The sequence below is a fragment of the Carassius gibelio genome, chromosome A4 (assembly GCF_023724105.1).
Source record: "Carassius gibelio isolate Cgi1373 ecotype wild population from Czech Republic chromosome A4, carGib1.2-hapl.c, whole genome shotgun sequence".
In the NCBI taxonomy this organism is placed as follows: Eukaryota; Metazoa; Chordata; class Actinopteri; order Cypriniformes; family Cyprinidae; genus Carassius; species Carassius gibelio.
The window spans coordinates 23,822,456-23,845,084 of NC_068374.1; the positions used below are offsets into that span (position 1 = coordinate 23,822,456).

Below are 22,629 nucleotides of genomic sequence, written 5' to 3' on the forward strand. Positions count from 1 at the left end.
AGCAAAAATAATCTGACCTTCCTGGGGGCAGAAAGTGAAATCTCCGGTTTAGATCACAAGTTTCCAGCTGTAACACCTGCTGCTGATTAGAGACGGACTGAAGCTCTGCTGCAGAAACTGAATCTGACTGCATCAGATCTATTATTACTCCCCTTTTTCATCACATCACACCAGTACTTCCTGGATCAACTTGAACATGCCTTCTGTGCACAGACAAAGTCTTTAACTGAATGTCTTTAACTGAACTGAATCTGAACTGAATTTGGGATTTTCCTTAGTTGTCAGTTATAATCATCAAAATTAAAATAAATAAACATTTGAAATATATCAGTCTGTATGTAATGAATGAATATAATATACAAGTTTCACTTTTTGAATGGAATTAGTTAAATAAATAAACGTTTTGATGATATTGTAATTATATGACCAGCACCTGCGCAGGGAGAGGGGAAAAAAGACATGTGATGCATTAAATAATATCAATGAATGAAAAAACCTGAATAACTAAAATTCAACTACAATGTTACATGAGCAGCTGCCTACATAATATGCTCATAATGCTGCTCTTCTGGTCAAAAGATAAAGCACCAGAGCAGTGCATTAGTACTATCAATGTTGTAATACTTTGATTTGTAATTTAATGAAAATATCCAACCAGAAAGAAAAAGATCAGAATAATAAGAAACATGACAGATGTAAAAGTAATGAACTTGTAAGAAAAAAATTATAATCAAACCGATTTATAGATTTATAGAGCTCCCATAAAGGAAATACCTCCATAAAAAACAAGGCTCAAACCTAACATGTTCTGCATGTAAGTTATATTTACCATCATTAAATCTGGACTTAAAGTCTAAAAAAACAAGAATTTTTCAAACGTTTAGAAATGAACCATGTAAAGTGTTCTAGATTCAGGCAACTAGGGATGCCAAATACCTTTTGCAAATTAATATATTCATTTTTCTGTGAAAAAAAAAAAGATTATAATAATAATAAAAATCTTTTAGACAATTTGCCACCACACTGAAAAACGTATCTTTGCTGCCCTGCATCTTCTCCAAGATTCAAATGATCTTCCAGAGCCTGAGGCAACTTGGGATAATGCTTATAAACCTATGGAATTTCCCACTCTGGCCTGTTGCTAAATCCAACCTAGTATTCCTTACCATGTCCAGGACTTCCACAGTGGCTCTGTGAAGACAAACTGGCTTTAATGACAGCTTCACCTACTCTCCCATGTTGTCACTGTAGGTGCTGTGGAGGAAATTCAAGAATACTACTGTTCTGAAGGTAATCACAGCCATTGCAGTTGCTTTTATAGTTCAAGAAATTTCAGCATTTAATAAGTGGTTATAACTTACATTCAAACTCAATATTTAGTTAAGAGTTTAGAGCCAGTTACAGTCAGTGTGGCCAAAAGGCCAGTTTAAATACTCAGAACTCCATCAAATTTAGCTTTTAGCTTTTGCTTTTTAGCTTTTGCTTTTAATCATCACTTTTTGCGTTCTTTGAGCACGGTTCCAGCATGCTTTCAGCCTGCTGCTACTTAGCCAAATAAACACCACATATTCTAGTCAAACTTTTCTATTATTCTTTTACTTTAGTTTCTTTTCTTTTCTGTTTGAGAGTTTTGTGTTCTAAGTTTTGTAACGCAGTGTCTCCGAGTCTGACCTTGAGTGACAGTCTGAAACTTCATCCAGCCCACAACTCTGAATCGTCAGCCAATAACCAACCACGGGCTTCCCAAGACATCACTTCAACGACTAGACTGTAAACAATTTGGAGTAGGATTTACTTGAGAAAAGCTTGGAAAGTTTTTTCACTCAGAAAAGACTAGTAAATAAAAAAAATAAAAATTCCACGTAAAAGCTTAAACATAATTATTAGTAGGTTTAATTAGACATTTTTAAGTTAAGTTTGTTTGGGAATTTCAAGTTAATTTTGTTGACTCTTTGTAAATTTTACATAATGTAATGCTTATTACTGTAAAAAAAAAGTGTGTGGTTAAATATCGATAATTTACTGCCCTTAAAAAAACAATATGTAAGATTTACTTAACTTTTTTATTTATTTTGCAGATTTTGCACTCATATATTTTAAGTGAAACTTATGCATTGAATGAAATAAAATCTGTGAGTTTATAAAATGTACTTTAACAAGGCAACACTGGAATAGCACCAAGCTATTAGAGAATGTGGTTCAATTGCAAACATGCAAGCAAGCATGTAGACAGGCTTTTATCCTTTTAAGATAATATGCCCACTCAATAAAATAAATAGCCAAATTAACACAGAGACCTCAATACATGGTACACCACCATACACAATGATGGTAACAATCGGTGAATAGTGTTTGGGTATGAATGGGTCATTTTGAGTAGAAAATGAACTCCAGGTGTCACAAAACAGTATGTTACTAAAACAAACTAAAACAAAGAGTGAAAAATGTAACATATTTAATTATTCATGCCCCATTGCATGATGGGAAATATGGGATCAAAACTTTGATATACTTAAAGAATCCTTGTAAACATAACAAATGGTTCCAAGTAAAATATACTTCCAACTTTAATTTCTACAAGTTCAAATTGAGTACTAACATAGAATTTACTTTATATTTTTTTATTATTGCCTTAACTTAATTATTTAATGTATAAATTAAATTTGTGTTGTGTAGTATTTACTGCACCACAAAATAATTGTTTTCAGTTTACTGAATGTCCAGCCAATCAGCAACCTTGGGAAACCCCCTTTTCAACAACAATAAAGGGAACCCCCGTTCCACATTTTTCTGCAGTCATCAGAATTTTTATATATCTCATACCAGCAATTTTAAACTCTGTTTCATTTCATTCTAGAGGTACTTTTATGCATAAAACCCTTGATACAACACTGAGAGGGATACTGAGATAAAAGACAAGAAATACAACCTTCAAGTAATTTAACTTTTGTTTCTTTACTTACACAACAGGTAATTTCAATTCTCTTTTTTTTTGTACATTCACTGAAATTCTGTGCAATCAGCACTTTCAATCTTCAATTCATATGAAAAGACATTGTACAGACAGAGGACGAGTACAATTAGAGAAAATGTTATATTAAATAACAATAAGTATTCCTACATCAAAAAGTCAATGTTAAGAAACCATATGAATCTCAAATTAAAGGCCTACTTGAAAACATATGGTCAGAAATAGTACATAAAATGACAAATGATAATAGACCAATAACTATTCCATGTGCAAATAAAATGTTTTTAATGCATCAGGCTTGAAAACAGAGAGAATCAATGTGCAGTTAGTTATTTTCTATTAGATTATGAATAAAAAAGAAAACGCTTATAAACAAGTCAAATCTCACGTCAAGTCATTTATGTGGAAATATATGCATAAAAAAAATTCTGAAAATACATCTGACAAAGGAAAACAAAGGAGGAGATAAAATGTATGTATATGATTTGTAGTTTATTGTGTTTCACTTCTCTTAATGTTCAAAGTCTCATATTAAGAGGATGGAGCAGAGAGCTGAAGAGACGCATATGTGCCTACTTCCTCATTCTGAGCCTGAAAACTGAAACACTCTTCAACACCATCATCATCATCATCATCATCATCATCATGCTGCATTACTATATCTACTATTAACCTAAGGAGACCCACCTTCAGCTTTCTGGACAATCTGAAAAACAGGAAATTAATTACTAAAAAGTGTTCAAGCTCAGCACATCATAGAAAGAGAAATGTGTTGTTACTGTTTGAATGACTCACTGTCTAATTTTGTAAAGTGCAAGTCCAACAGTCAGAGCGAAGAGAACCAGAATCAGGGATAATATGATCAAGAATGAAACCGTAACCTGTTGACAATCTAAAACACACAATATGCACATGAAACAGAAAAATATAGAATACAGTAGAAAGAGAGAAAGTCAAGAATCCCAATACTGTCCAATTAGTATTTACATGGAGGGCAGTTTCTTGACTATAATCCGAGATTTACATAAAACATTATTTTACCAAGCAAACTCTTTGATTGGCATCATTTCACTAGAATATATAGTTCTTCCCAGGACACAATGTTGTGATGTACCTTTGGCGGGGGAGGCATGGTTTAGCAAAATCTGCAACGGCAGCGCGAGTGAAGAGACGAGCGGCGGTAAGTGGTTCAGGTGAGAAATTATTAACAGCTGGATCCCGTTGCAGTGATTGGCGTGGGGAACCAGCATTTAAGCTGCGCGACAGCTGGCAGAAGACGAGAGAGACGGGATACAAAAGAAGATACAACCCAATTGTTAGTACCCCGGAGCCGTCGGGAAATGCTTTTCCAGACGGCGCACTGTAATCCTATGGGAGGGCACTTAGGAGTAACGGCGACACTAAATCGTCTAACGACCCGATTCATTTGGCCGGGCATTCATGAGAATGTGCGCAGGTGGTGCGCGTCTTGTCGGGAATGTCAGCTGGTAAAACCACCGGCCACCCCAAAAGCGCCATTGCGCCCTATTTCCGCTAGTGCAGGTCCCCTTCGAACTAATTGGTATGGACCTCATCAGGCCGTTAGAACGATCGGCAGGGGGACATCGTTTCGCGTTGGTCTTAGTGGATTACACGACACGGTATCCTGAAGCAGTGGTGCTCCGCAACATCTCGGTGAAGAGTGTGGCGGACGCCCTGTTTCGCTTAATCTCCCGCGTGGGAATCCCAAAGGAGATTCTCACAGACCAGGGCACCGCATTTATGTCACGCACATTAAGCGAATCGTACGGATTGTTGGACATTAAAGCGGTGCGTACCAGCGTCTATCACCCACAAACGGACGGCCTGGTCGAACGGTTCAATCGCACATTATGATCTGGAAGTTCGTACAAGAGGACACAAAAAATTGGGACCGTTGGCTAGAACACCTCTTATTCGCTATGCGCGAGGTCCCCCAAGCCTCCACGGGGTTTTCCCCCTTCGGGGGGAACCGCCCGGTGCTGTACATTAGTCGAAAGCTATCGAAGAGACAGACTAAGTACAGCATCATAGAGAAGGAGTGTTTGGCCATCAGGTGGGCGGTTCTCACCCTTCGCTACTATCTCCTGGGACGGGAGTTCACCCTCTGCTCAGACCACGCACCCCTCCAGTGGCTCCACCGCATGAAGGATACCAACGCGCGAATCACCGGTAGGTATCTAGCTTTACAGCCATTTAAGTTCAAGGTGATTCACAGGCCGGGGGCGCAGATGGCTGTGGCCGACTTCCTCTCCAGGAATGGGGGTGGGGCTGCAGGCCGGATGGCTCCCCGGCCTGAGTCGGGCGGTGGGGGTATGTGGCGGGGGAGGCGTGGTTTAGCGAAGTCTGCAACGGGAGCGCGAGTGAAGAGACGAGCGGCGGTAAGTGGTTCAGGTGAGAAATTATTAACAGCTGGATCTCGTTGCAGTGATTGGCATGGGGAACCAGCATTTAAGCGGTGCGAGAGCCGGCAGAAGACGAGAGAGACGGGGACTCGTAGGAATGACGAGCTGGAACATCCGTGAAGTGCCCGCACCTGCCGCGTTTGTTTATTTTTGTTTTAATTTTAAGTAAATAAAATATCCTACGAGCCCCGTACGCCGACTCCGGTCTCCTTCCTCTTTATTGAACTGAAATCTCTACAGTACCTGTTATGATTTACCTGCAATCTGCAAACCAGAGAGAGGCAGCTGAAACTGTTGACTTGCAATGCCATGAATATTGTTGCAGACACACTGCAGAGTGGATGTGTGTGTGACAGACTGATGAAGAGTGATGGAGCTCCTCAAGCCTGTGCTGCTCAATCGCTCTTCACTGATGAACGTGTTTGAAGAGTTAGTGACAGGACGTCCAGACAGATGCCACTCCAGTTCAGGAGAGGGATTCCCATCTGCCTCACAGAAACACACAGTTACATCAGTCCTGGTACAGCTGGAGGATGGAGAGATTTTAGGTGCATCTGAAAGTATTAAAATGAGAAAGACAGAATAACTACAATGATTCTGCCCCTGTCAGTGATAAACGCTGTGGTTCAGCACTGCTGGATTTGCATCACCGTTGCAGATCAGAGTCACTGAACTGCCCTCCAACACAAAGCTGTAGGGAATCACTGAAACTGTCAGGATTTTAGGGGCATCTAAGAAGTAAAGTTCCCAAAAAAGACTATATGAACCCACTAGACCAGGGATACGCAACTCCGGTACTGGAGGGCCACTATCCTGCAGAGTTTTCAGCCTTTATAAAAAATCACCTGCCTGTATCTATCTAGTAATCCCAAAAACACTGATTGCCTTGTTCCGGTGTGTTTAATTAGGTTTTGAGCTAAACTCTGCAGGATAGTGGCCCTTCAGGACTAAAGTTGCTTATCCCTGCCATAGACTTTCATTGTATAGGCAAAATTCAAATATCATTTTTTGTGTTCTGCAGATAAACAATTTCATACAGGTTTGGAACAACATAAGATCAGATCATGACAGAATATAATTTTTTTGGTAAACTGCATCTTTATTAAAACTTAATAGTAAGAATGTATGCTTTATTGCTGTCTCTGTCCTCCACACACTAGTAAAAAAATGTGATGGTAACTACAGCAAAAAACACATTTAGTCAAAAACGAATGTGTGAATAATGTTGAACAAGCGATTGTGCTGATGCATCAGGAATCATTTCAGTCAGTCATTTTCAGAGACTGCTTTCCTGTCTAGAGTTCAAATGTACTTTTCTGAAGGTCTGAAGCTACAATATCATGTACTCAACAGCCAATGATAAAAGCACTAATGAGAATGAATTATGAGATTGTGAACTTAAAGCTCTGAATGTGTCCCAACATTTCAATGAAACTGAAATAAACAGTAAAGTGGTAGTTTAACAGAATAATTTAGTTATCTGAGGCTTTTTAAGGCTTTTTTATGTTTTAGTTTTTTTTTTTTTTTTAATGAAGATAAGAAGCTTTTTGTGATGATAAATAGGACAGAAGCAATAGCAAGTGCTATAACGTTTATTGAACAAAAGTTCACACAGAACACCTGAAAACAAGTAGAAGGCAACACGGGAACAAACAAGGGAAAAACAAAACAGAACAAATAACAAGGACAAGATCAGGATCAGAAGCAACCGCAAGACCAGGTGCGCAGATGGTACTAGGGACGGGGGGAACATGACCCCCCCCAGATTCATAGTAACCAGATCCGCCCCCCTCACTTTCTCAATGAAAGGTTCTATTGGTAAACAGAGAATTAATATGAGTTTCCGCAATGTACATTAGACCCGGCCCGCTAGACACTAGTACTAGACACCAGTAACAAATAAAAAATTAATACAGCCAGACAGAGTGGTGTGTGAGACGAGAATATATAGTCCATGACAATGAGCAACAGCTGTGTGTGTGACTGAGAGACAGGGGTGCAGAGTGAAGGTAAATGAGTCCGGGAGCAAGGGAGAAACACAGGTGTAGCAACAAAACAAAAAGTGGGCGGGGTCAGAAAAGGACAGGAGAGAGCACATGGCACCAAACAAACACAACACTCACAGAAGACAGTGACAGGAAGACAGAAGACTGTGACAGTGAGGTGATGAAGATGAATCACACTGATGAATGGTGAGAACGGGAGTGAAGCGATCGATCACGGGAGGCTTCAGACAATGATCTGACAAACACAAGATAAAAGACAGGGCAATAAATAGGAGCTGGAATGGTTTGCTGCTGCCGCTGATTAATTAATCAGTGTTCACGCCCACACAAAACGACACACACATAAACCCAAACACATAAGACCAGAATGAGACAGCGGCTTTACCAACCGTGACACTATTACGGCATTATAACACAATAACATTGTCATAACTGTAATTTTATAATTGACTTTAAGGTGCTAATGAATGTTACAAGGTAAAATTGGATGTTATGTAATGCTCACACTGAATGTCCAGCATCACTGATGAGTTTTGGGTGCCATGTCGGTTCTGAGCTGTACAACAGTACAAGCCTCTGTGTTTCAGGTCGATCCTATCGAAGGTAAGAGTGTCTCCAGTCTGCAGCTGGCTAACTGGTAAGGTTGCGTAGCTAATATTTCTGTCAGTCGTGTCAGTGTACCCTGGCCAAATTATTTGGACATAAGCAGAGCTGGGAGGTTACTTTTAACATGTATTTCACAACAGATTACAAAATACAAGCTTTAAAAAGTAATCAGTAATGTATTTTGTTAAATAACCCAGGTTTAGTAACTTAAACAAAATACTTTAGAATACTTTGAAATACTTAAAGGGGTCATATGATCTGGTTCAAATTTTTCCTTTCTCTTTGGAGTGTTACAAGCTCTTGGTCCATAAAGAAGATCTGTAAAGTTGCAAATACTAAAGTCTCAAATCCAAATAGATATTCTTTTTCTAGATAAGTTAAGACTTGTCCACGTCCCGCTAAAACGACTCGTTTTAACATGCCCCCACATTTCTACGGAGAAGCTGTGTGTTTCATTGTGAAAGCGAAACTACTTGTTTGGACTTCCAAAAGAGCACAATATCTGCTCCGTCACGCCTAGAGCTGATTTGTGCTGAGGAAATATATCAACTTCGTGCTCACTGTGGATGAAGAGGAGTCCAGCCCGGGGTCATCATATGTGGTTGCTGCAACCCTGGGCTGCTCCTTCGTTGAATCTGCTGGCCGTTTCTCATTATAGCTGTTAGCTTTTGGCCAATCACATGTCCTGGATAGCTGGCCAATCAGAGCACACCTCAATCATGCATGATTCCTATGGATCTGTTAATTGAATGCAAAGTGTGAATTCTAGAATTTTTCTGTCGTGATGAGCATGTGATGAGAAGTTGCCTTTTTGGTTCAAATCCCCAAACTGTTTACTTAAATATTAAATTAAGAAATTAAATTAAAATTAAAAGTAATCACTTTGGTAATCTAAAATATTTTTAGGATGTAACTGTTATCTGATTACGCCTTATTTAAAATGTAATTATAACAAGATGGTTGCTCATATTTTGTATTTTAAATATGTAATGCCGTTACATGTATTTCATTACTCCCCAGCCCTGAACATAAGCTTCACTTAATATATGAATGCATTTGCATTAGGTAACAAAATATCAAAACAAGTTGAATTGATTTCAAGGTAGATGCTATATGGGTTGATATTTTTATTATTTAATGTGATAATAAAAGTGGCTGAAGTGTCCAAACATGTTCAAATATATTTTGGGGTCACTGTGTATATGTATTTTCACCATATTATTCATATAAGGAGACAGTTACACCATTAACTGACTCTCATAACAATCTAAACTGTGTGCATGTCATTCTTTTGTGGAATACAAAAGAAGTTATTTTGAAAAATATTTCAATTGTTCATACAATGAAAGTCAAATGGGTACAATTCTGCATTGGACCTCACTGAAGCTATAGTGCTGATGCATCAACAGTCAAAAGAATGCATATGCAAAAAATACTGACTGGTCTGAAAGTCTGAAGCTACAATATATAGTAAAATCGAATTAGTCAGGCTTACTTAACAAAAAAAAAAAGTACTTGATAATTTACTTTAGGTTTACTTTTAATTTAATATAGCTACTAACTTTTTTTAGGAAAATCAGCATCAATTATATATATATCAATTACTTCTCTCAGATGTGTCAGTTGTATTGACAATTCAACATTCAAAATGACTTTGGGAAACAAGTCAATGCAACTAGGGAAATAAGTGGAGAAAATGAGTGAAAATTCTATTAAGAATTACCCTGTCTCAAAAAGAACGATTCTTCTTTTCCTTCTCCTGTTGTTATGTTGCACATTAGCAACATTTTAGTGCACTGCTGCCTCTCACTGGTGCATTAAAGGGTTCACCCCAGAATAAAAATTTGCCTGTGCTTTACTTACCCGCAAAGCATCCTAGGTATATCTGACTTTCTTCTTTAAGACAAATCCAATCAGAATTATATATATATATATATATATATATATATATATATATATATATATATATATATATATATATATATATATATATATAAATTCTTTCCAATTCAAGCCTTTCGATGGGGGTCAGCAGGTGTTGGTTATCAACAATTCAGAAGACGTGAAAGAAAAGTGCGCGCAGAGTTTCTTTGTATGGAAATTTGACTGTTTCAGGGATTCAAACCTGGCTTCTATGTCCATTTGTGTTAATTCACTTGAACTGCGTGTGTTGAACAGTTTGAACTGAACTTGAGAAATGTCTTCTGTTTTTTGTACTGGATTTTTAAAAACTTTTTTTTAAACTTGTTCTCATTATATGGTTAGTTTTTTTTTTTTTAAATGGTGTCGGGGTGTTTATATTTCATTTGTTGCTATATTATTCACGTGCAGGAAGTTAATGCAATGATGAATATCATTGCTCTGATTTATTGTTTTGAATTTCATATTGCTCTGACACAAACTGATTTTGTTACAATGAACAGACGTATTGATGATGACACTGACTTAACTGACCAATCTGCATGCTTTGAGTATCCACCCAGGTGGAGAGTGCCAGCAACAGCGGATTTCCTGAAGACGCAGGTTGAGTCATTGAAGGGGGAAGTAGCATTGCTGTGGAAATGCCTGAATGAGTCTCTTGATCTACAGAGAGATATTATTGACCATTGCTTAATAGACTTGCACATACCTGCTCCATACCAATTGCATTACCATCAGGCCTGTTCCTTTGTCAACCCCATACGCTCAAGCACAAACTGGTCAAAAACATTACTTCAGTCCTTTGAGGGGGACATGAACAATAGAACGGAAAATGCGTTTGGCCTGGCTCAAAGTTCTCTTGAATTGAACAATGCAACCAGAACTTTGGCATCAGTCTTACATCATTCTAAACTGGAACCCCCGGTGTTTGTGAACGATGGAAAAGTTCAAACTGATGACTGGCTTCTTCTCGTGTATGCCTACAGAACTTCTTTGGGTCTCGGTGATGCTCAAATTTAGCTTGAATTACCACATTTCTTAGCTAAAGAGCCCATAAAGTGGTTAACAGTACTGAGTTAACACATTACATCTAGGACACAGTTCTGCACCCTGTTCAAGACTGTATTTCTTCATTTGGATAATAAAGAGTGTGTCAGGAGAGGTATAATCTGTAATATATATACATATAATATATAGCGGACATTTTGGTGGCTGACAAAGCAGATATTTATTCACATATCTGTGGATTAATTTTGCATCTAGGATTGTGGTTCGTTGAGGTTATCGGGAATTTGACTTTTGGTGAACTTTGACTGATTCAGGGATTCAGACCAGGCTTCTACGTCCATTTGTGTTAATTCACTTGAACTGCGTACGGTGAACTTGAGAAATGGTTACTGTTTTTGCACTGTATTTTTTTTTATTTATTTTTTTACATTTTAAGTTTTAGGTTGGTATAATTGCTCAGGCTCTCAAGGTGTGTGCTTATCCAAGGACCTCTGGATGGAAATTGGATCAAATTTATTGGACTCGGTTTTAAGTTTGGGGATAATGAACTGTTGTCATTGTTTAAAAAAAGGTGTCAAAAGGTGTCAAGTTGTTTATATTTCATTTGTTGCTATATAACTCATACAGGAAATGAATGCAAGTTGAACATTTTTGTTGAATATCATTGTTCTGATTTATTGAATTTCATATTGCTCTGACACAAACTGATTTTGCTACAATGAACAGACGTGTTGATAAAAAGACTGGCTTAACTGACCAATCTGCATGCTTTGAGTATCCACCCAAAGAGAGAGTGCCAGCAGCAGTGGATTTCCTGGAGACACAGGTTGAGTCATTGAAGGAAGTGCTGGCAATGCTGTGGAAATTCCTGAGTGAGAGATATTACTGACCGTTGCACACATACATGCTTTATACTGTGGTGTCTTTTGCCGGCTCTCAGAAGAATCAAACTCAGTCAGGGATTTTTCTCTCAGAAGAAAAGACTTTATTTCAAGCAAAACAAAGTCGAGCCCCCTTGCAAGGGATCTCTCGAATGCTAGGTTGCATCTCATTATATACCCCATATAGGGCGTTTCCAAATAGTCAAACTTTTCCTTAGGCTTGCAATTTTGATCCCTCCCTAGGGAGACGCTATGGTAAAGAGAAGAGACCCATTGCATGTTTTTCCAGATGTTTCCTGAGACTTGCTATGGTAAAGAAAAGTGGGGGTCCGGATGTTTTTTGCAGACTTAGGCACATTCCTTTCACACAAAGGCTATATGATTCTAATGGAATAAAACACGTATGTATATATATGACTAGATTCATCTTGATTATACTTGATTGAGCAAAATCCCACCAATAAAAATCTTCCACATATTCTCCCCTTTGAGACTTAATAAGTCTCACATTTGATTATTCTTATCCAGAGTGCTATTCCATAATCCAGTCATATTAGTTACACTACCTAGTGACTAAATAAGTCACATTGTATTATCACCAGTGACTAGATTATGAGATTCCACTCTGAGGGATTACTGGACCAAACATCTCTCTCCTTTCTTGACTAGGAGCGAGTAAAAGATCCAGTCTCCCTAATTCCTTCTTTAATAGTACACAATGTTAAAAGCGTGAGCGTGTAATTGGTTCAGCACTTGCCTGTGGTTATCACAGTTATGTATAAAAGACATAAAATACATACATTACATCAATAATTGAATATCACAAGATTATAAAAGTTGATCTTCAGCTCAGATACCTTATGTATCGTAAAGAGCCTCCCTGGGCCAAAGTTCAACTGGCACTTATATCCAGGGTATGGTTCACCCTTAGACATCTTCAACATCCTCAGAGTCAATAGAACTATCATCAAAAGTTTGCTCATTTAAGTTCCGTTTGTTTAGCCATCCTTCATAGTATTCCTCCAGACTCTTTTCAATGATCCTTTGTTGATTATTTGGGACTTTTATCACTCCCATTTGCTTAACAGTAGCATTGATGATTAATGATCTTAATAAAGGTAATACACAGCAAAATAATAATCCTCCTATTAATATGGCAACTCCTAAGAACATCCCTAGTTTAACAAACCATGCTCCCCATGCTCCAAATCTCACATCAATCCAATCCCTAATGTGTTGGTCTCTTCCGGCATTTGTTGTAATTTCATTTCTTAATTTTTTAATTTTTGTCATAACTTCACTGAAAGCTCCTCCAGGGGCGGTGTTATTTGGGATGAATGTACAACATTGATCTCCAAACATAACACAAACTCCTCCCTTGTCTGCCAAGAGCCAATTAAGAGCCTGTCTGTTTTGCCATGTCATTCTGCTTGTTGCATGCACTTGGTCGCCTAATAAGGTTAAGGCCTCATCAGTATAATTAATGAATCTTTGTTGATTATAATAGATATAATTAATCCACTCTGTATTTTTGTTTGGTGTGATCCAAACCAGGATTGACTCAAAACCTCCTTTTATTTCACTTCTTGCCTTGAATTTATTAGGAATTCCTCTTGGTTGTCCAATTGAGTCTAAATATACATTGGGGTCTGGCTCGTATCCTCTTTTAGTTCTATTGTCTTCCTTGTTTGTGCTCTGTTCTGTTCCCCATTGTGCCATGCTAACTTCTTGAAGTAACCGTACTCTTACACATATACCTTTCCATCCAACTGGTAAAGAAGGCAATAGTATTTCCCCTCCACAGATCCAAAAGAAATCTGCTATTATTAATGATTGATCTTCATAAATTTCTATTGGAGGTAAGGCTATAGTTTGATTTTCACATTTTTCAGGTGCTATCTTACTTCCTTTAGTTGTTCCGAATGCTAAAAGTTCTGGAGCTCTAGAAGGAACTCCTGATTTCCAAGAATTTTTCTTATCTATATACCAAATAATAGCACATCTTCCTTTGAATTTACCCACATCTTGGGTTCCTTTTGGTTTATGGAAACACTCATATTCTTGTTTATAATCTATGCTATACCATTTTGGAATCTCTACTTTTTGTTTTTCAATTTTTATATTTTGACCTATATCTGAATACTGACACCAGGATCCCCAGAGTGGTCTAAAGAAATAATCTGTTAATTTAGGATTTCCTAAAAATCCAAGGCATTCAGCAATACAATATGGCCTGGTAAAATCTGTTAAATGACAAAAGTTTCTCCCAAATTGGGCACATTTTCGGTAGTCATATGGATTTGGTATGGCTATTACTTTGTTTAACGGAGATTTGGAGCACAGCAAGCAATTTTCTTTTCCTGTTTCTTTAGCTGTAAAGGCTGCCCATTTATACCATTCATTGTTTTGGGCTGTATCCCATAATGCATCAATTTGACTAACGTCTTCATCACCTTGAACATCATAATCAATGTCTCTACGATTTTTGATTACCATTGGTTCTGTTGAGTTGATCACATTGTCACTTTTGTTCAAAGGTTGTAAAGTCAATTGAAGGGAAGTCAGGTTGCTTTCTATCGGTTGAGTTTGAGTCTGCATTATGAGATGCATTAGGCATAGGATGGTCTTCAGACATGTTGTCAGACTGATTCTCTGTCCTCTCCAGTTTGTCTGACAGGAGGAAAGAGCTCTCGTCAGTTTGCACTTCATCATGTGTCTCTGATTCTTCCTCATTGCTCTCTCCTGCATTGTCTGGTTGTCTGCTTTCCTTTCTTTCTGCCTTTCCTGTGGGGACTCTAGTACAGTGGTTTAGATGATACCAGGTTGTGCTTCCCTCCACTTGGACTGCTGTAGGAGTAGCTCTCACCACTGTGTAGGGTCCTTCTCTCCTGGGCTCATTCCATTTTCGCCGGAATACCCTCAGATAAACTTGATCCCCTGGAACAACTGGACAGGCCGTCTCCGATTCCTCACTGGGCTCTTTTCTTTTTTCCTGTAAATAGATAGCTTTATGTATGGCAGTTAGTTTCTTCATATAAGAGCGAAGTTCCATTTGTAATTGTTCTAGAGGCGGTCCTTTATAGGGACCTCTACAATATGGCACAGGCATGGGTCGACCCGTAAGCATTTCATGCGGTGTTAAGTGCGTGTTTCTGTTAGTTTGCATGCGATAGCTCATTAGTGCGAGCGGTAATGCATCAATCCAATTAAGTTTAGTACTTTCACATATTTTGTTTATTTTGGCCTTGATCACTCCATTAACTCTCTCCACTATCCCTTGTGACTGAGGCCTATAAACGCATCCTAGTCTCTGTTTTATTCTTAATTGTTGCAACACTTGTTTCACAGTTTTTTGTATGAATGCCGACCCATTATCTGAACTTATTTCTGATGGAATTCCAAATCTAGGAATTACCTCTCTTGTTAGGAATTTAATTACAGTTCCTGCTCCTAAATCCGCGGATGGTACTGCTTCCACCCACCTGCTAAACCTGTCTATGATAACCAGCATGTATCTTTTGCCTTGTACACGCTTTATCATATCTACATAATCACATACAAGATGTTTAAAGGGGCCTTCAGGTGTTGGAATATGGCCTATTGGTGTCACCATGCCTTTTCTTACATTGTATTTAGCACATACTTCACATGTGGACAAAAATTCATCCACCATTGCATATAAATAAGGAGACCAATATCCTTGCTGTTTAATTTTTCTTACTACTTCTCCCCTTGCACAATGGTCAAAACCATGTGCATCTGTAATAAGAATATTCAACAGTGAAGTAGGTGCAACAATGTGTCCTTCATGTGTACGCCAGATCTCCTGTGAGTCTTTTTTAGCTCCCCTTTGATGCCACATTGATTGTTCATATGGGCCTGCTTGTTGTTGTATTCGAATAATGTCATCCAATTGAGGATGAGGCTCGATAAGTACAACAGGTGCTAATACTGCTACCTGACACCCTGAAGCTTTTTTAGCTTCTAGATCTGCTGCATTATTTCCTTTGATGACATAGTCATTTCCCTTCTTGTGTGCTTGACATTTGATTATTGCTAGTCGTTTTGGTAGCATCATAGCAGAAATCAATTGCCCTATTTGTTCACTATGTTGGATGGGAGTCCCATCACTCTTTTTGAAACCTCTTTGTTTCCACACTGCTCCGAATAGATGACATACACCATGAGCATACGCTGAATCTGTAAAAATGTTAGCAGTTTGTCCTTTTGCTAACTGACATGCAGTTGTGAGAGCTTTTAATTCTGCTAATTGAGCAGAGCAGGGCTGTACACAATGTTGTGATATCACAGATTCAAATTATTTTTTGTTTTTCTTCACTACTGAATATCCTGTATGATTTCCTTCGTGATCCCTAAAGCTAGAACCATCTACAAAATAAGTTACTTCTGCTTCAGTAATGGGTGTTGATTCTAGATCTGGTCGTAATCTAGTAAATGCCAAGGACTCATTCACACACTCATGAGGTTCTCCTTCGAAAGCCAAAGGAATTAATTCAGCCGGATTGACTGTATGGCATCTTTTAATGGTAACATCTGGATATGTGAGTAATGAGGAATAGGCTAGAATTCGAGCTTGTGTCAGAACAAATTTCCCTTGTTCTATTAATTCCACAACTTTGTGATGGGTATATATTGTTACTGGATACCCCATAGTTATTGTGGATGCTTTTTCATAAGCATAATACACTGCAGCTAAACCCTGTTGGTAACATGGTGGGTATCCCTGGGCTACATTGTCTAACTTTGTGCTGTAGTATGCTATAGGCTGTTTTTTCCTCCCACTACAGGTCTCTTGCATTAATACAGCTGATGCATAACCATCAACTCTATTTGCCACATAAAGATGAAACATTTTATCATATTCTGCCATTCCCAGGGCAGGGGCCTGTTGTAATTCTTTTTTTATTGCTTCAAATGCTAGTAAGGCATCTGTGTTCCATTTTAATGGATTTCTTAAATGTTGTAATCCTGCTTGTTTCATCATTTCTCTCAAAGGCCCTGTCTTTACTGCATAGTCCTCTATCCAATCGGCACTAAAGCCTGTCATTCCTAGAAATGTCATCATTTGTCCTACTGTCTGAGGTAACGGTGTTTTACTTATACCTTCTAACTGAGCTGGAGCTATAGCTCGTGTACCAAATGCAATTAATCTTCCCAAGTATTCCACTTGAGGCTGGCAATACTGCAATTTGTTTTTAGACACCTTGTGTCCTCCTTCTGCTAATTTTGTCAACACCTTAATTGAGTCTTTGTGACATTGTTCTAGTGAGGTAGAACAGATAATTAAATCATCCATGTATTGTAATAGTGTACCGTCTATTACAAGGTCTTCTAAATCATCCTTCAAAATCTTGTTGAATATATGTGGTGAATGTTTATATCCCTGAGGTAGTCTAGAATATGTATATTGCTTATTTGCATGTGTGAATGCAAACAAATATTTACTCTCTTCTGCAAGCGGTACACTGAAGTAGGCAGAGCAAAGATCAATTACAGTAAAGTATTTGGCATCAGGAGGGACATTTGTCAATAAAGTGTGTGGGTTTGGTACCTCAGCTGGCATATCTTCCGTTATTTCATTTATTGTTCGTAAATCATGAACAAGTCGCCATCTGGTTTTGTCTGATTTGATTACAGGCATAATTGGAGTATTACAGTAACTAGTAGTTTCTATCAATACCCCTGCCTTCACTAAGCCTTCAATTGTGTCCTTTATTCCTGCTTCTGCATCTGCTCGTAAAGGATATTGTGCTTTTCTAGGCAGACGTGCATTTGGCTTAAGTTGAACTCTTACTGGATTTGCTGATTTTATTAATCCAATATCTGTGTCATGTTGAGACCATAGTTCAGATGGTACCTGACACTCCATTTCCTTAAATAATTCAGTCTCATTTGTGTTTATTAAATCAGATGCTGTAGTCATCTGTGTCACTTTCTTTTGGCTGATAACTACTTCCTGTGGAATTCCCAGCAAACTGGTTGCACACAGAATTTTGATGTAATTTTTGTCAGCTGAATGAAAAATCAATGGGTTTTCTGTTGATTCCCATTTGCTTTGTTCTGCCCTTTTCATCATTGGTCCTAAATCTTTCGCTTCCCAATTTCTTCCTACATATACTGCAATATGCGGGACAGAGTTATTTACATTGAACCATTTTTTGACAAATTCACTTTCTGGTATGTTTAAAGCTGCTCCCTCCTTACCTATGATGATGTACTGGGAGACTATCTCAATCTGCTGTCCTTTTGTTTCTTTTTGCCATTTCTGTTCTATATTTTCATCTCTTTCTTGATCATACATCATTGTGCAATGAAATTCTGACTTTGATAGCTGTGCTTCAGGTATCTGTGCTTCAATAAACTTTCCCCATTTATTGACCGTCTGTCTCACATCTTGTTCTATCTGTCCTATCCAAAAAACATTTGCTTTTGGCTCTGCAACCATCATTTGTTTTTCTGTTCCTATTGAATCAATATATATACCTTCTGGAGAACACCAAATTTGTAGTCCTAATTTACATAATGCATCTCTTCCTAACAAATTAATAGGAGTTTGATTTGATACCAGAATGGGCATTGTTATACTTTGATCTTTTGTTTGTAGACACACTGGAGCTGTTATGGGAATCAATTGCATTTTTCCCGAGAATCCTATTGTCTTTGCAAATTTTCCAGACAAGGGGAGATGTGAAGCATATTTCAAATTAATGCACGTTAAATTTGCCCCCGTATCAACCAAAAATGGAAATGAATCTCCCTCTATTTTAATCTGCATAATAGGCTCTTGATCAGCTTTTGTTGATAAAATTGGAAGCTGACTCTCCCCTTTAGGATTCTCTGGGCACCCCTAATAGCCTGGATTGGGACCTCCCCAAGGGTTTACTGGGCCCTGCACTGGACCCTGAGTAGGCTGTTGCCAGCTCATCTCCCTTCTACCCTGAGGTTGCTGTGGCCATTGTTGAGTTGGACAGTCAGCTTTGATGTGTCCGGGCTGCGCACAACCCCAGCACAATGGTGGAGGCCTGTCTCTGCCTCTGCCTCTGCCTCTGCCTCTTTGCTGTATGGGGTTTTTTCTCCATCCCATTTGTCCTGGCTGTTGAGTATAAACGTTTATTATGGGCACAGAGTTCAAGTGTTCATTCGGAGGAACTGCTGTAAGTGGACTTGACGGAATAGTAGGTTGTGGAGCAATTACTGGAGGTACTAGAGTCATTTGTTCTGCTGTTGCATTTGTTACTGAAGCTTGAATATTTTTCTTATTCTTTTTTGTGAGTTCTTCAAGCTGTAATTGAGTTAGTTTACGTTGTAACTCTTTCTCTTGACTTTTAAGTTTTAGTTCATTTTTTCTTTGCTGTTCCACTGCATGAGACACATGGTCACAAAACTCTTTGTGTGTTTTAGAAGTTAAACCGACCACATCCTCCAGCTTGCTTTTTACCGCTGGCGGCATAGCATCAATCACAGCTTGTCTAAACAATGTTGACATTAATGGGTCTCCCTCGGGATCCCCCTCAGTTTCTTGTTTCCACCTTTTCAGCTCTTTTTGGACATAAGTGGTTGGATTCTCTAAATCTCCAATTCCTTCTCCCTTCAGTGATTTAGGATTCAGTCTGATCGGATACTCCGCACGCAATGCCTGCCATACTGCTGGGCGGAATGCATCAAAAACAATCCCATCCATATTGTGAGAGTTCACTGCTCTGTTTAGAGTCGTTGTAAGAAGAATTTCATCCATCTTTGTCCCTCCAATAATTTTAGCCAGCAGAGCTTTAACATCTCCCACTGCCAATAGCTTTCCCATTGTTTCCTCTTCAAACACTTTAATGAATTTCCCTGCACCCTCATGAATATCAGGAAGACGAGTGACAAGCCCCTCGAGGTCCTGTGAAGCCCAGGGGACATACTGTCCCTGCTCACCCTTGATTAAAATTGGGAGCTGTGCGGCCAGTGGTCTAAGTGTCCCTTTATCTCTGCCCTGTTCCCATTTACTGTTATCAAATAACTCCTCTGCCTGATTCTCATCCTCACTACCGTAGAACAACTTACTCTTTCCTCTCTCCAACTTATTTACCTCTCTGATCTTCTTCCCTGATTCTCTAATTTTCTCTTCCATTTCTTCTTCCAAAGCTTGTACTTGTGCTACAATATCTCTATCTTCCCTCCGTTTTCTTTCTAATCCTTCCTCAAACCAGGTTTTATCTTCCTGACTTGCTTTCATTTTTTCTAACGCTGTACGTGCTTGTCTGTAACAGTCAAGTTGCAAACCTTCTGCACTTTCCTGTCTGGTTTGCCTCTGTGTTTTTACAGCTGGTTCCTCTCTATCATCCATCTCTAACTGCCCTTCTAACTCTAGTTCTCCTGTTACCTCCATGGTTCCCTTGAGTATTGGGAATTCTCTTGCTAAAGGCAGATAAGGAGGGGGGTCTGCATATTTCTTTTCTTTTCTAATGTTATCCTTCTCTGCCTCCTTCAGGACTTTCCTAGCCTGTTTTATACTCTTCAACATATCTTCACCTTCTTTTTTAAACAGCGCAAGTATTTCTTTCTCTTTTTCCCTTTTTGTTTCTCTTTTTTCTTTTTTCATATTGATGCTTTTAGTTTTATAATTTTTTATTAGAGTTTCCATTTCCTCACACAATGCCACATCAAATGTCCCTTCCTTTGGCCATTTTGTCGTCATATTTTTTGTTCTCTTCTGCCATTTTTTTGAGATTTTGTCTATTTGCGCTTTACACAGTGGATTTTTTAATCCAATGATTTCCACTGGTGTGGCTGCCATATCTTTATTTATATTATTACCACCAAAAATCAACTTTTTAGTTTTATATAATAACTTGGTTACAATTTCTTCTTTTCCTTTTACTGAATTTAACTATTTTTTACCCATTTCACCCTACTTTCTATTCTTTTTTATGTGTTATACCCTTTTGAATTTAGTTTTTTATTGTCTCATGCGTTTACACTTCTTAAATTTATATTATTATTTAACTGTCTATTTTATTTACTCTATTTTATTATCACTTTGTAGATAACTATTTCTAACAATAATTCTTTATTTTTATTTTTACTTTTCTTTCCTTTTTTGTCCACCCATGTATTAAAACTTTAATGTGGGAACTTCCTCCCTTGCTCTCACTCCCACTGGACTGGGCTCAGAAAATGTTCTCCCCTTTCACACAGACATCCAAAATGCAAAACTCTATTATAGATCTCGGTTCAAACTTTATTGATACTATTTCCCTAAGCCCATTCACACTTGCTACACTCTTTATTGAGCCAGAGTGCTTATGCTTGCATACTTTTTCCCTTTATCTAAGGGATAATCAGTCATTAATTGTCCTTTTATTATCAAGGCTCATCATACATTCATCCCTCTCAAGTGGATATTGGTTGAGTCCAATTCTGCCAGTTCACACTTAAGTGAAGGTCCAGGAACGGTGCTCAACCCTTACCCACTCAATACGGAATTTATTTGTTCATACATTCATCACCAATCACAAATTCATTCATCCGACACAGATACATCCACACAACAAAACACAGCTCTTCCTAGAGCTCCTTAAGGGCCCACCTATTTCTGTCCTTTGAGAATTTCACCTATACTTTCTCAAAGCGGTATCCGTGGGACTTTTTCTCGCGATTCCTTAATCTGCTTATCCGTTTATCACTGTCCTACTTGGTACAGCTATCCAATAAACACAGATTTTACAATGTCCTTTTTGCCTACACTATTTCTGTTTTAAATCTAGGTTACCTTACAAGGCTTTCCTATTAATAAACAAAATATGTGCATGCAGTTATTTCTTCTGGAGTAAAACCCCTTTTTCAATTTGGATATCCTATTTTTTCTAAATTTGGAAGAGTAGATTTTAAGTGTCCTTACCACTCAGAACTGACCTCAACCAACACAAACGAATTCTATAAGCAAAAATGCTTACCTTGTTTTATGGTGGCCACCCGGTTGTGTTGATCATTGGTCAGCTCAAAAGCGGTTGTCCACTCTGTCACTCTTGTCCAGTCCCATCTGGGGTGCCAAATCTGTGGTGTCTTTTGCCGGCTCTCAGAAGAATCAAACTCAGTCAGGGATTTTTCTCTCAGAAGAAAAGACTTTATTTCAAGCAAAACAAAGTCGAGCCCCCTTGCAAGGGATCTCTCGAATGCTAGGTTGCATCTCATTATATACCCCATATAGGGCGTTTCCAAATAGTCAAACTTTTCCTTAGGCTTGCAATTTTGATCCCTCCCTAGGGAGACGCTATGGTAAAGAGAAGAGACCCATTGCATGTTTTTCCAGATGTTTCCTGAGACTTGCTATGGTAAAGAAAAGTGGGGGTCCGGATGTTTTTTGCAGACTTAGGCACATTCCTTTCACACAAAGGCTATATGATTCTAATGGAATAAAACACGTATGTATATATATGACTAGATTCATCTTGATTATACTTGATTGAGCAAAATCCCACCAATAAAAATCTTCCACAATACCAACTGCCTTTACAAGGCAGGCCTGTTGCTTCGTCAACCCCATACGCTCAAGCACAAACAGGTAAAAAAAAACTTCAGTCCTTTGAGGAAAACATGAACAACAGAAATTCAAGTTGAGGTTTACTGTCACTCCGCTAGTTGTGTGGACATACAGTGGAACGAAATGTCTTGCCTCACAGGACCACGGTGCTACATAAATATAGACATACAATAATGATGTAATACAGTATAAACCTATACACAACCAACCTACTGACAGATTTTGACAATAAATATACTATATATAAAAGTTTACCTATACATAAGCT

General features: G+C 38.3%; 2 protein-coding genes across 2 annotated transcripts in view; both read right to left on the reverse strand.

Moving 5' to 3' along the window:
* Positions 1-22,629, reverse strand: part of LOC127973601 (B-cell receptor CD22) — a 97,539-nt gene that overhangs the window by 61,888 nt on the left and 13,022 nt on the right. The window lies entirely within an intron of this gene.
* On the reverse strand, positions 13,048-22,310 carry LOC127973659 (uncharacterized). Its single transcript, XM_052577387.1, has 2 exons — positions 21,775-22,310; positions 13,048-14,821 (listed from the first exon to the last, which is right to left on the reverse strand). Exons 1-2 carry the CDS (start codon positions 22,118-22,120, stop codon positions 14,337-14,339), a joined length of 831 nt encoding a protein of 276 aa, XP_052433347.1. The 5' UTR covers positions 22,121-22,310; the 3' UTR covers positions 13,048-14,336.

What these genes read in the sequence shown, in the direction of transcription:
- LOC127973659 (XM_052577387.1), bottom strand. Translation starts at nt 22,120, where the DNA reads ATGCAATGGGTCTCTTCTCTTTACCATAGCGTCTCCCTAGGGAGGGAT. An exon ending in GGTGGCCACCATAAAACAAG is followed by an intron (nt 14,822 to 21,774) that starts GTAAGCATTTTT and finishes CCATACATAAAG; the next exon opens with CTATCTATTTACAGGAAAAA.